Source organism: Chaetodon auriga, chromosome 9, assembly GCF_051107435.1.
Source record: "Chaetodon auriga isolate fChaAug3 chromosome 9, fChaAug3.hap1, whole genome shotgun sequence".
In the NCBI taxonomy this organism is placed as follows: Eukaryota; Metazoa; Chordata; class Actinopteri; order Chaetodontiformes; family Chaetodontidae; genus Chaetodon; species Chaetodon auriga.
In genome coordinates, this window is record NC_135082.1 from 15,551,466 (window position 1) to 15,566,622 (window position 15,157).

General features: G+C 41.4%; 1 protein-coding gene across 1 annotated transcript in view; it reads right to left on the minus strand.

Annotated features, from left to right (window-relative positions):
- Positions 1–5,482: 5,482 nt before the first annotated feature.
- dock2 (dedicator of cytokinesis 2) overlaps positions 5,483–15,157 on the minus strand; it is a 95,235-nt gene continuing 85,560 nt past the window's right edge. The window contains exons 40-51 of the mRNA XM_076738720.1: positions 13,565–13,706; positions 13,079–13,160; positions 12,828–12,912; positions 9,783–9,869; positions 9,363–9,539; positions 8,620–8,703; positions 8,400–8,537; positions 7,770–7,897; positions 7,322–7,520; positions 7,049–7,154; positions 6,256–6,404; positions 5,483–5,730 (exon numbers count right to left, since the gene is read on the minus strand). Of these exons, the coding sequence (XP_076594835.1) occupies positions 5,668–5,730; positions 6,256–6,404; positions 7,049–7,154; positions 7,322–7,520; positions 7,770–7,897; positions 8,400–8,537; positions 8,620–8,703; positions 9,363–9,539; positions 9,783–9,869; positions 12,828–12,912; positions 13,079–13,160; positions 13,565–13,706 (1,440 nt within the window). The 3' untranslated portion in view covers positions 5,483–5,667. The remainder of the gene's footprint in view (positions 5,731–6,255; positions 6,405–7,048; positions 7,155–7,321; positions 7,521–7,769; positions 7,898–8,399; positions 8,538–8,619; positions 8,704–9,362; positions 9,540–9,782; positions 9,870–12,827; positions 12,913–13,078; positions 13,161–13,564; positions 13,707–15,157) is intronic.

The following is a 15,157-nucleotide window of genomic DNA, read 5'->3' on the forward strand; positions in this document are numbered from 1 at the left end:
GTGACAGATATTCATAGTGTCCCCTAACCTCAACTACCATAAGACTCCCGGATTCAATTTTCAGACCTTGGCTGCAAAGAGGGAATCAAAACACTGCTGACCAAAGGCAAACTGCTGGAATGAGAAAACTGTCCCTATGCATAAGTTAAACTCTGGAGGCAGGAAAAGGCCAATAGGCCTATTTTTTGATCATTGAATTTAGAGATGCAAGACTTGAGAGAGCAAGGAAGCCTTTGGTGCATAACTCAAATACAAGAGATGCAGCTCATAACACTCTTAACAGAGAACAACGTAGGCTTTGTGTTGGTATTACAGGGCTTGTTTCCCCGATACTTAACTTCAAGCTGTGTTGACAGATGTGCAATGGTTCACTGGCCAACAGGAGGAAGTGCATATCACAATGAAAGTTAAAAAGAAAGGAGCCTGTGCACAGTATGCATCATGTCATCAGTTATGAATTACCCTTCATGTTTCAGCTGGATGGCTGCCATCTTAGTGAAGAGGATGTTGCCTGCGTGTGGGGATGAGCAGAAGGTCCCTGGAGCTGTGACGTCATGTCGTAGCCGACACTTCCTTGTGGCTAAAATCACCGGCAGAAGTGAGAACCAGAGATTCACAGAAGCTTTTATTCTCACAGGGGTGGCTTGCCTCTCTAATGTGAGAAAACACTCAAACTGTCTGTCCAGAAAAATCAACTGCTCCATCTCTCCTGCTCCTACAGCTGACCAGAATTCTGCATTTCACTCACTCTTTATTTAAGATGCTTACATACAAACACAAATCTTTACATTTCTTTTCACATTGTCTTCTGAGGATTCCCAACATGCTTGTCAGTGATCTGCGTGATCAATTTTCACTCATCTTTAAAGCCAGTGTCTTACTGCCCCCTACTGGACAAAAATAATCACTACAACTCTCATTATTCTGCAGCTGATCCATACCTGCAGCACAATGTTTGCCCTGCCACAGTTTCAACAGCAATCAAAAGGCTTCTGAGGAATTTTAGATGATGATCTATAATTTGCTTGAAATTAGCTGGAAATGATTTTGCTTTGCTTCCACTGCGCCAGATATTAGTATAACTGTTTTCATATCGCCACCTTCATTAGTTTGCCATCAACGGCTCGTTATGAAATTCATTCAAATTCATTATGATTTCTGACAGTGTGGAGCTGCTCAGCCGTGTCCGCCATCCTCCAGCCAGGCTGCGGAGCAGAGCTGCAGCAGCACTGAACAACCTGCACAGCTCAGGCTCAGCGGGGCCATACGCAGCTGTGCTCAGTTTAAACAGATATTGAAAAGCCCTCAGTGAGTGCATCTATAATTTATTGACCGTTTTGCTCCATCCTAAATAAATGAAAGCCTTCTATGTTCAATTGTGTTTTACTCATATCCCCTCAGAGCAACATTTCAAAAAACTCTTTTACACCACTCTTTGATTTCATTAATGAGATTCATTTTTAGCCTTCAGAGGGAAGATCTGGCAAACTACATCGTTGTTATTAGTTTGTTTGTTTTTTTTTTTTATCTTATGTATATGTGCATGTGTGTTTATGTGATTATTCATTTGATCACATCAGATATTTGAGAAAAAAGTGGACTCAAATTATCCTGTAAGCTGATGCTCTATTTGAATTAACATTATACTGATCAGTAAAGCAGCTGCACATTTTTACCTTCTTACATGCCATAAAACTGATTAAATGGATCAAGTCCTGCAAAACAGCACCTCATCTAACACAAGCGACTTTATCACAGATGGCTCGAAAACCTGTTTCGTTTTGTGTGTGTGTGTGTGTGTGTGTGTGTGTGTGTATGTGTGTGTGTATGTGTGTGTGTCTGTAAAACGAGGCTTCAACTTTTCTTTTCACACATGGAAATCTTGCTCACTTCAAGACAGCACGATGTACTGCATATTGATCAATGGATATAGTTCAGGCAGATACAAACACAAGCTGTATTTTCCTGCAAGTTGTTTACAGACAACTAAGGAAACACAGAGATGCCAAAAACTTTCTGTTGAACAAATGTAACTTTCAACTTTTGCATAAAACAGTTTAACCCTCTGGGGTTTTGCAGAGGGATTGTTTAGTAAAATCTACTGCAGACATTACAAATAGCCTTTAGAATGCAGCATCCCGTGCTTGTTTCTGTGAAATATTTCTTAATGGGTGTGCATTTCATTCTTTTCAACATTTCCTAAATTCCATCAAACTGAACCAAACTGTGCTTATTAGCTGCAACTCCCTGCTGTGCTTGCTCATAAATTCCTCACATGAAAGCCTGAATGATGCTCTGAGGACTCAGGATATTGCTTGCCTTTTACAACCTCGATTCCAAAAAAAGTTGGGACGCCGTGTAAAACATAAGCAAAACATAATGTGATAATTTGCTAAACAGCAAGCAACTGCAAGCCTCCAAACATTTTGTCTGACCACTGATCAGCAGCAGACATGAGCTGAACAGAACACATCTGCTTTAAAGATGCAGCTGAGGTGGACGTCTTCAAAATACACCAGGCGAGATGACATCTGAGCACATGAGCTATACCCATTAATATGACATCTAAGTCATGGCACCAAACACGACAGCTCCAATAAAAGCTTAAAACTAAATAACAGGAGTCTGACGTGCCTTCAGAGGCTAAAAGTAACACTGAATTGTAATTGCAGGAGTTGTATGTTGAGTTTTTGATTGTCTTTGCATTTGGAAACTGAAGAAACCACAGAGCGGGATCATTAAATCTGACATGAATATGACGAATACAGCCTGGAGCCACTAATAATGAGTCACATTTTTGAATGACTTAAATTAAAGGCATCATTGATAGCTTCGTGACCACGCTTCTTATACTTCTAGATCTTAAAATGCAATGTTTTCTTCATGTCTCCCCTTACACGGCGAGAGATTTTATCGATTAATATTTAGATAAATTTACACACTTTCCAGGCCGGTGTTGTTGTTTCAGTGGGAATGATTCTGGTGGTCATTCAAGCAATGCAGTGCCTTGATTCCCTGCCACAATATACAGCATTTCATTTAACTTAGCCACCAGCCCAATCTATCCATTTTTTTTTTTGTAGAAGTGAGATAGATGTCTGTGGGCTGAAATCACTCTGGGGTCACAGAGCAGTGGTTTAATCAGAGGATCCACAGTGCAGACAGAAGCTTTGCAGAGCAGGGCTTAGCACGAGTTATAAAAGGCTAGTCTGCAACTTTAAATTGGCTGTGGAGAAACGTGGTGGTCAGTGTGGCACCAGATAATGGCAGTATTAATAAGGGAGCCAGGGGAAATGTCTCCATTGTTCTCAATCACTCTCTGACTATTTGCACTGTCAGTACTGAGAAAACCATGAGGACATTAAACCTCCACCAAATGTGAGATATTCATCCATATCTACGAATCATTAAAACAGCCTCATTCTAAATGATATTTTCTAACATAATGACCTTTTACCAATGCAGGTGATACATTAAGTCCCTCGCTGACTGCCCTGGCTACTAATTCATATTCATCATATGCAACGGCCTGTCTGCTCTTTTAACAATTTATCTTAATATCTTTATCGAAATGCCGCTAAAGTCAATGAAGAAAGTAAGACTTAAGCTCATGTCCTGCCCACCTCACTATCTGTCAGAACTTGAAAGAGATTCGCTGCATTCAGAATTAACCAGGATGCATTTGCACAGAATCTGGGGAAATCACCAACAAACTCATGAGTCATAAAATAAAGCTCCACACTGGTCCGAAGGCTGCACTGTTTCTCCTCAAAATTCTGTCTTCTGGTGCAGGAGGTGAGGGGAAAACAGCCCACCACCTGAAGAGTTTGTTTTTCCCCCTGGCTCACAACAGTTCCTCAGATCCAGGGAGCTGTATACACGCTGTCCTTGCAGACGTGTCCACCTTGGGTTGTTCTTTCATTATTCACGCTCCCTCTCACTCAGCGATGAGAGAACAGACTCTTTGGGGAACCAACGCGCTCGTGTTTGGCAGCATCAACACAGATTACAAACCACAGTATTCTATAGCAGTATTTTGTGTTTTGAGGTGACCCTAAAAAGACCAACCAGCATCTATATGGCAGCATTTTAAAGGAGTAAATCACTCAGTGGGAATTTTCCAAACTTCATGAATCTTGGGAAGCATCCTGGTAGTTAAAAGCATTTCAGGAAGTTCCTGTCAAGAGCAGAGGTGGGTGGTAATGAGTTACATTTACTTAATTATATGTACATAAATAACATGTTAGAGTAAGGTGTAGTTGTTGGAATATTTTAACGCAGCATACTTTTTACTTGATATTTTGGGAGAAAAATCAACTTTCATTGTGTTTATTTGCATACATTCATCATTTTTAACTGATACATACTCATATTGGCGTAGCCCTAAAATCTCTATGGAAATTTTGTGATCATACTTAAGAGATGTAACTAATTAAATAATTAGAAGTAAAATTGACTGCAAATACAGACGTTTCTTCACTTCTCCTTTATTTACTCATGAATCTTGTCACTCCTCATGTTTTTCCGGTAGATATTTTGGTACTCTTACTCAAGTAATTATTTTCATCACTACTTCTACCTCTACTCGAAACGATACCACCTCTGGCCAAGAGTTGGATGAAAAGATCGATATGTCTCTCATGTCTGTTTGTTTCATACTGTACGCAGCTGAAGCTGGTGAGTAGTTAGCTTAGCTTAGCAGAAAGACTGGAAGCATGGGGAAACGGCTAGCCTGGCTCTGACTAACACATAAAGCTTGGTTATATGAAGTTTGTTTAATCTGCACCAAAACCAACACTTAAAAAGAACAAGTTTTGGCTCTTATAGTGTGCTGGAACTATTTGTCAACTATTTGCATAGCCCTCTGCAAAACCACAACTTGTTCTTTTTACATATCAGCTTGTTTACAGCGTGTTAACTGGAAAGCTTAAGAGGTGCTGGTAGTCGATTTTGTCATATATAACTCAGCAAAAAGGCATATTTCTCCAAATGTCAAACTGCTCCTTTAAGCTTGCTTTGTTTTTATATTTAAATAAAAGTAAAGCTGTTGCTGTTGCAACTAATGCAGAACATATAAATGTGATTTCGATTAGAAGAATATATCCAAAAGCTTGTCCAACCTCACACACTACAAATGCTGTGGTATTTGTACACTAGACTCCACAGTCTGTTGCTCCCTATTGTATTTGAATTTGCAAGACTTTCTTGTTTGTTGTATCAGTGCCAAAGCTTTTGGGAGCGTGTTCCTGTTTAAAGACCCCGGGGAGGACACTGTAACCTTTGTGCTTTATCAAATTATCATTTTTCCATTAACTTCAGTCAGTCACAACAATGCTGAAAACTATGTAATAAGAAGCTTTTTAATCAAGCATGTCAGCGGGATGGTTTGTGTTTGCTCGTTCTTGTAGAAGCAGAATTGATTGAAAAGCTGTTAGATGGCATTTAGCTTCACTGGGAATCATTTGAATTACCAGGAAAAAGGTCATGGCACAAAAATAGCCTTTATTGATAGGTAAAATCAATTATATTAAGGCAACAGCAACACTGAGACTGACAGGCTGACCGTGAGTGCATAATTTGGTTTTCCTTGCTGGTTTCTGTGAACTTCTTTGTAAAACAAATGCATTAAAATAAGTAAAGGAAACAGGAAATTAATAAAAAAAGATTTCAGAAGTGATTGGCACTGTCTTTGGATGGGTCACCTGACTTCACATCCTCTGATTTGGAGCTCTGTAGAAACAAACACACATTTTTATTCTTAGGAGAAAAAATGACTTAGAATATGTCCTTGATGCTGTTCTGGAAGACTATGTTGGTGTTAACATGTTCAAATGATACATATCAGGGGATTTTGATCTTTTACATTTTATATTGCTCGAAATAATCTAGATTATATAAAGACTGGACAGTTAGCCTGACTCTGTCCAAAGGTAAAATACAGTTTGGATTAAACAAACGATATTTTAAGTGTTAGTTAATGAGCTTAAGAGGCACTCGTAGGTGTATCTTGTTACCTTTGGACAGAGCAGGGCTAACGTTTTCATCATGTTTCCAGTCTTTATGCTAAAGTAACTCTTTCCTGGCTGTAGTTTCATATCCAGAATACAGACATGACAATGGTATTTACCTCCTCTACTCGGTCTCAGCAAGAAAGCCGACAAGCATATCACCCAAAATGTAACCAATCAATACCCAAGCTGTAGCGCTGATTCATGATTGTCAACCCCAGGACTGCATTAAACCTGTTGGTCTCACCTTGGACTTGAAGAGGAGGTTAATGACGCCCTTTGAGCGCCTGTCTGCTGTTCGGTCAGAGGTCCCACAGACAGACATGCTCTTACTGTCCCTCCTGGCTCTGACTGAGTCCACCTCTTCTATGCCCCCCACCACCGCCAAAGACAGACCTAGAGACAGAAACAGCTTCAGTGTTTGTTTCCTCTGCCTCTTCCTGCTGGTTTTGGGGGAATACTGTGGTCTTGCAGCTGTTCTACTGATGAACTGTGTGCTCTGGCAACACTGGCGGCACTGTTTGTGTGTTAAGCAAGGCTGTACAGCTTGTAGTCAGCGGTGCTAATCAGAGGTAGCGTATTAACACCACAGTCAGTGCTGCCTCAGCTGGCCTGGGCCAACATGGCAGGATTCCAGAGAAACATCAGCGAATTGTGGCCTGATGCACGACTTTGAAGTGCAGGGTTATATAACTGCAACAATGAAATATAAACTGGATGAAAGGGTGGCTCAGTTGAAAAAAAAAAAAATACATCTGACATGACTGATTCACTAATTTTGCCACCTTACATCAGAGTTTGTCTCAGGTCAGGCTATTACTGCCAAATTCCCAAGCTTGCCAATTTGTTTCGAACGCACACTAGACTTCCTGCCATAACCTTGTGTGTGTGTTTCCTCACAGTCAGCTTTCCAGAATAAGAAAAACACAGTATTTCCTCTCGGGTCATGACTTTTTTATTTTGACTTTGTGTGCCCTTTGTTTTCAGGTGTGACTCAGCTGTACTATGCTGCACCACATGGATTTGTGTGTGTTAATCACCTGTCATGGCAGGCAGGGATCTGGAGTTGGCATTGGTCAACGACACATTTCCTTCATTGGGCTCAGACAAGTTGGTGTCGCTGCGGAACTCCTGCTTCTTAGACAGCTAGAGGGAGACAGAGATCACACAAAACTCAGCAACAACACTCCTGCAGATCCTCAGCTCCATTACTTAAACATCCCTTCACTTGCTGCCTTTTCACTTCTTCCTCTCCTTTCCTCATACTTTCTCTTCTCTAAAACCATCTGCCTCCCACTAAAGCTCATTCCTACCCGTTTGCAGTCCAGTGTGTTCGTCCTCTCCCTTTCCTCTGAGATGAAGATCATGCTGCTTCTCTTCTTCTTCTTCTTACTTTTCCTCATTTTGACCTCTGTGTCGGCCACTGTCACCACCATCTCCTCTGCTGTACTTGCGCTCACGCTGCCACTGGAGCGCTGAAGGGTCCAGCTGGGCGACTCAGGGGGAAGGTCCCTGGGTGGAGGCAAGAAGGGTGTGAGTGGTAAATCAAAGGGGTTAAATGTGGATTTTCATATCCAGGTTGCTTTGGAGTGAACATATACATTCAGAGTTTAAGATGAGGTATGCTTTAATTCACACTGGTGGCCAGTTTATTACAATATAGTGTATGTATGTATCCTGGAGACATGTCATTTTTGCAATGCATTGTGGGGTTCTCTTGACACTTGAAGGTCACTTTTAGCACATATATGTGTATGCTACCTGTCTGCATGGAGCTTGGTCGGAGTCCCGCATTCAGACCCCTGCATTGAGGAGATGGAGATGATGGACTGCCGAATGGAGCGAAGCATGGAGCGAGGACGAGTAGATTTCCTCTCATCCAAGTCCGGCTGGAAACAGAGAGTTGAACAATGACAAAAATGACAATACGAGTAGGATAGAACAGTTCATAGACAGTGACAGTGAAACAAGGCAGAAGTACACCATTACAACACAAGAAAAGCAAAAGCAAGTGAAGTTTTTCTTAAAAACAGCACATCATCACTCCTACTCATCATTAGTTTAATCGCTCCTGAAGGGCAGAGCCAATTTACGAGTTAATGACCATATTTAGCCCCAGTCAGACATTTCAAACCCTGTTCTGGTTGGAGAGAAATTTAAAGGTACAAATCCCATATAAATGTTCTACTCAGAGGCTTTTGTGAGTACTTTGATCTTTAAAATTCGCCTGGGTCAGCTCATTTGCAGAATAATTAGCGCAGCTCTACCACAGCAACTCTGTCTTGTAGAAAAGAACATGTTTTGGACTACAGATAAACACCATGTTTCAGTAAAAAGTCCCTTATCCCTCCACTTTTTCTCTCTTCTCACTGCCTCCATCCTTTTTCTTACCAGCTCTCTCGCTCCGTACTCCTTCTCCACTTTCTTCTTCAGCTGTTTGAAACACTCCTCCATGCGCTCGTGGAAAGGACGCAGGTCATCCGTCACCCTCTTCCCGTGGAGAGAGATCCCTCCTCCGAGTAACGGGATCTGTAAATGCAAATGTTATAGTGTCAACAGAAGTGTTAACGCTACACATGTAAGTAAGAATGGATCTTAGCATTTTCAGTACCTGCCAGGCGATGAGGTCTTTGAGACGCAGCAGTTTATCTCTGTCCTCTTGGTGCTGCTGAGTGTACTCCTCAGTAAAGAACGCCTGATAACGAGGAAATGTTAAAAACTCATGTCATGACCTTTTCACTCACATGTGCACTTTCAAAGCACGATAATCCTATCTTACTGGGGATACAATAACACTGAATGGTGTTTGAGGGTGAGGCCTAATAAAATTTCTTCATACAAATACACCAGACTTTAATAAGTTCAATGCAGTTCATTTGAACTGATCGAATTCAGCACCTCAGGAGGTGATGCTGATTTTTGATACTGAATGAGTTCAAGTCAATTCATCATGACAGATGGGTCTTGCAGTAAGGCAGTGTCTTAAGATCAGATAAGTTTTGGGGGGCTTAGTCATGATAGAAAATGAAAACAAAGAGTATTGAGATGGTCAGTCTTCGTCATGGTGTCTTTCAAAATTCAAGGCAGAATCTTTGTCCACAGCTGTGATAGATGTGATAAACATCATGGATTATTTAACTCCACTGTTCCTTTAAAAAAACTAAATAAATAAAAAGAAAAACAGCACACAATATTTTGGGATAAAGACCCATAACCAAGTAATTTCAGACAATCAAACTCAGCTGAACTCTCATTGGTAGCTTTATTCAGTGGTACAATGGTCATTAACTGGCCTGGAAACGTGTATTTGCAAGTGGATTGGTTTGGATTCTGGGGCTGAATCTTTCCAGTTACCTTTTCATACTTGGCAAAGCCGCCCATCACAGCTGGGTCCACGATGCCGTTGAGCAGCATGGAGAGGGGGTTGATGGGAAGGCTCCAGTCAGCTTGGTATTGATTAATCATGGTCAAAATCTTCTCATTGGTGGATTCCATGGTCTCTATGGCGTTCTCCAATGGAGACAAGGTGGTCTGGACAGATAAGCCGAGTGGTGCGAAGGGCAGAGGGAAGGAGGTGAGAAAAATGAAAAAATGAGGGAGGAAGAGGCCGATGAAGAAAGGGAGGAGAGTTGGGATGTGGGAGAGGTAGAAAAAAAAATAGCAAAGGGAATTCAATCAATGGTGGCGAGACAGGGAACACATTAACTGGAGGCAACAGCTCACAACAAACACACACGTCAAGCATGGAGTGATAACACGCCCGCTCAGACTCACATGTTTCATGTCAGTGGCCTCAAACCAGCGCAGGATCCCTGGCAGCTTATACACAGTGGTGAAGGTTGTGCGCTCAATCCACATGGACTAAAAAACAAGGACGGAAGGGAGGAAAAAAAGAGAGAGAGCTGTTAGATGAGCCTCTGCCTCATGTGAATACTCCTTACATGATACCAAATCCTGGATTCAAGTCTGAACTCTCTCCAGACGCTGACTGCTGTTGAAAAAATCATTCAGAGCTTACAGACACAGACAGTGGGTCTGAGAAAGTGAGCCAGCCAAACAGAATGGCAGGGTATCGAATATATACAGTGGACTGACAGGTTTGATCACACAGTATGCTAATACAGTTGTGATCAATGGGTAATGCAGTTTTACATTCAGACACCAAGGTCTGACATACAGATAGAGACAAAGGTCTGATCAATTTATCTAATTTCAATCAATTTAAAGGTTCAAAGCCATTATTAGGATCAGGGTGTTGAAAGCATCTTTGCAGGAATATCAATATGGTGTAAGTGGATCAGCACAGCGTTAACAGGAGGAGATGAAGTGTAGTGTGTGCAGACCTGCCAACCCTCCCGTTTTTCCTGCTGAAAGTCTGTGCATGTATCTCACCGAATGGGAGGAAGCTCAGCCATACGTAGGTCAAAGTAATGCTTTTTGTAAAATGTGCTGCACAGATTTTAGTGTGACAGGCCTAGAAAATCACATGTGTGCATGAGTCACAGGATGCTACATTCAAAGCCTTCAGTAACTGTCCCTCTGACACCCTCCGCAGAGGGTTTGGATTTTTATCAGCTTCCGTTTTTGTCATTTGGAGGTATGTGTTTGTCTCATTTTATAGTAGAAATACTTGTTTTGTAGCATCTATAGCCTTCTCTGTGGGGTGGGTGTAATCCAATCCACTTTCTTCATTGGTCCTTCCACTTCAGTAGTATTGCTCCTTTGTTCCTTATGAGTTAGCTGTGGGTGTCCTATATATATATATATATATATTTTTGCCTCTGGTGTCCTTTTGCGAAAGAGTCCCCTTCCGACAATGATGAGGAATAGGACCCAGGGGTTGAACAGCAGTCCAGCTGCTCTCTGGAGTATGATGGATAAGGCATCCTCTGGTGGAGATGTGTAAGTAGAATGACCTTAACGCCTGACTGCTGTATTGGTAGTAGAGCAGGTTGTAGTGTAGTCTTTTACTTTAAAGAGTGAACACAGGGGAGGATATGTCACCCCTAAGGTACTTTTCTTGGCTTTGTTTCGTTTTCCCAAGCCTGGTGTTGGCAGACTAAACAGTACTTACACTACTGAAGCATATCAATCTTTCAGCATTATTTGACACATGTCCTTTTAACAACATTTAACAACAGAAGTAAATGTGAGGAGTTAACCTGCATCAAACAGTCCATCAGTCATTTCACCATGTTAAACAGGTGTCCCAGAGGATGTCATCAAACCTTGGTTTGCCCATTAAGTCATGCAAACAACAGAGTCTGTAGAGTCCTTCTGCTAGCTGACAGGCTCTCATCACTGCATGCATTCAGCTAATGAGGGTAGCAGGGCAGCCGTTCCAATAATTGAGAAATCATCACAAATTGCAAAACCCTGCATATGGCATTCCAGTGAGTGCCAGCACAATTTCTATATCCCCCCTGGTCCTTGTCACATGCTCATGTGCCTCTCTGGTAAGTATAGTAGGAAGCTCTGCGCTGGAGCTGACAGCAATGCTTCTTTCAACTTCTTACATCACTCTTCTGCTTGTTGTGACCAGGTATGGGGTGAATGCATGTTGAGGGTTTTTGATATCCCTTGGAGTGGTGCTGCAAGTGATGTATAATTCATTATACCATCGTCTACAATAACCCGCCATTCCTTAAAAATGTCTTCATCTGTGATAGAGATTGACTGACAGGACGAACGCCTTCTCTCGTTCCATGAGAAAGGATACCGTGAGATCACTGGCTGAGAAGCATCATGTTTTAATAAAACAGCTGCACTTGTTGAGCATCTCTAATCAGACCAGCGTCGCAGGTCATTACATATTGGGGGAGGTAGACGAGACATCATACGATCATGCCTTTCCTTTCTTGTACTTTCATCTGGCTGTTCAATGAAGATGCCATAGGCAGGGCTACTTTAGATTGGGTTGTTGAATACAAGCAATTTCTCACCACAAGAGAAGCCGATCCCAAAGGGTTTGAGCAGGGTGAGGTGTCAGTGACCTCTTGCCTCTTTGTCCTCCTCTAAATTGTACTCTGTGTTGCGATATTATCTTTTGTATTTGCGCAATTAAGTCTTTTAAGCTGCTTAAGATTCTGTGTTTGCAGATCCTTATTATTCAGCGTCTTTATCACATTCTTCTTGGATTCTTACCCATTTTGTTTCTCATTAGTTTTTTAATCACATTTTTCTTTTCCTTTTTTGATGCAAATGCAAAAAATGTTATGCTTTTGGTTCCAACTATTGTACAGGACCGGTAAACTCATTCTCTGACCTTCCACTAAAATAGCCTCCCATTTTCTATCTTGAGTTTAGAGTCACTTTTGTTCACACTGAATTTCAACTTCCTCAATCAACATTCTCCTCAGAAGATACGAGTCATTCCCATTGGTGGAAAGACAGTAAAGAATGAAATAGTATTGGAAGAACAAATTACACTCCTACTTCTTCTCACCAGTCATGCAGAAGCCTATTTCTTTTTCTCTGTTTCCCCTCTTCTCTGTATATATTACTTTTTTTGAAACACTAGGTCCTCTTTATTCTATCCCATTTGGCCATTTCCTCTACTTTTTTCTTCATCACTGCACAATTTGATATCTAATCTTATACTACAGTAATACCTGAATCTGATGTCGCATCTCAAGTGCTTGTCTGAATACCTAAAACATAATCTGATGTCTTATCGCATAATTGTACCACAAGCTGCTTTTGAATAAAATCTTATTTTATAGAGCAGGAACTCATCGTTTCAGGCTGATAACAATGCAAGCACGCAAGAGCTTCTGAAAGACTTTCATGGTCCCTGTGGTCATGAATCTAATAACTCACAGCAAACTCATTGTTTGGGTCCACAGGTCCTTTCCTCACAGGTCTGGAATAGTGAAAACGCTGCACATAGTTGGATTTGTAGAAGCTGCACATGATGTAAGAAAACAGAAAGAGAGGTCAAAGGAAATAATGAAACATAATTTATAAAAGATGGAAATGTGGCATTTTCAAAATTGCCTGTCCTTTTTTAATGCCCATCATTTCGCACGCATTCACATTTCGCTTTCTGAAAATATTGCTGTTTGACTGACTTGATGATCTGGTCAGGAACAGGTTGGTTCTTCAGGCGAGGAGGAATCTCCAGGACAGGCTGCACGGTGAAACACTGGATATCTGGATCAGATCACTCAGGAACGAAACATCATGACATGATGGAGAGTATCTCTACATCCCTGTGTCAGAACGTGCAAACAGAGAGCTGAGGGATGAGTCCGATCTGCAGCGGCTGGGGTTTAATATACGGAGGCAAACCAAAAGGTACAACAAAAGTAAACAAAAAGCAAGGCAGGACCAAAAACCATCTAGATGTCTGGCAATGTTTTATTATGTTTCTGGGGAAAAAAAATCCCCTTATATTTTTGTTTGGAAAACAATGGATCTGAGCTGATCTTATCATTTACTTTAGACTTGCATTGCTACACTTGTGTACTTGTAAAGACTGTAGACCATGTACAGCATTTACATTTTGGTTTTCTCTGTGCATCTACATAATGTGTCCTATTCTGCCAGAAGGATACACTGAAGCGGAGAGTTCCTGATATCGTCTCCTGGCATGGTGGTGGTGTTGAGGCGCACGGCACTGGGGAACTGGCTCATCAGCTGGTTCTGAAAGTCCTCTCTGCGTTCATACTCCTTCCCACGGTGGATGAACACTTTGTTCTGAAGCCACATGTATTGGTGTTAGGAATGATACTGAAAAGACCTTATTCATCCCATGAACAGGGAAATGCTCTTCTTCTTTAGACTTCCTTCAATAGGAAAGTCCATCTGCAGCTATAGAGGGATAGCTGTAGATGGACATATTGCATATCTTTTTCCGAGGAAGGGTGAGGAAAGTTTACTCATATAGCAGATCTGATAAGTGAAGGCAATTAAAAGTTCTTTATATAAAACATAATCATATGATACAAACAGAAAAAAAGCCAGTTTACAAAGGAAAGAGTGCAAAAGCATAAAAATGCAGCATCTTTAAATGACCCCTGGAAAGGCAGAGGCAAACAGAAAAGCTTCCATTTAAAAAAACAGACCTCAAATGTTCTGAGCTGAACTGAAAAGCTGCTTCTGCATATTTGGTTCTGAGCCCGGGGACAGCGAGCAAGCCTGTCCCAGATGATGTACAGTAAGAGCTCTGAATGGCTCGTAACAGAGAAGCATATCAGTAATGTGTTTTGGCCCCAAACCATTCTGAGCCTTGTAAGTCAATAACAGTATTTTGAAATCAATTATTTGATGCATAGGAAGCCTGTGCCTGAGCCTGCGCTGCCTTAGTTTCACTGAGGACTTGAGCAGCAGCGTTCTGAATAAGCTGCAGCGGTCTCATTGATTTGTCACAGAGATCTGTAAAGACACTATTACAATAATCAAACCTGCTTGAAACAAAAGCTTGCACTTTCTCTGAGTCTTGCTAAGACGTGAATCCTTTTAGTCTTGCTATATTTTTTAAAGAGGTAGTAGGTTGCTTTGGTAATTGTATTGATGTGAGTTTTCTGACTTGGCTTGAAGTTTTAAACATTAGGGCTTCAAGGTGAGCGCTGAAATTTGAGTTTTCACTTTTGGCAGTAAAAATAATTTCTTCAGTTCCAAATATTGATTTGGTCAATGCAATTTTTCAGTGACTGTACAGAGCCACAGGCATGGCTTCCTCATGGATTTATGGCTCACATAATTATTGTTTTGTTGTCTTCCAAAATGTGAGCTACTGGGAGCAAATAGTTGTTGACTAGAACAATGATGGACAATGATGGCATTGCTGTTCTTTCAGATTCATAATTACCAACTGACACCCGCCAACCCTGTCCAGTCATATTCTGTAGTTAACTGGGTTAAACACCGCACTGAGATCCAGCAGTACTAAGACAGAGACTTTACCATCTCTGTATCTGAACAGATGCAGATTAAGACCGTCGAGAGAGCAGTGTCATTTCTGCGGCGTGGCCGAAATCAAAGTGCCGGGCCTCCATTCACTGCCCTGCCCTGCTCCCTGAAAAACTGAGTCACTGACTTTGTCATACTCCTTACCACAGCAGATTAACACACCTAATGAAAACAGGAGCTATAAACAGTGGAATATTTTATTTCTGCAGTTTGCTGAAATCCACAGATCCACAATG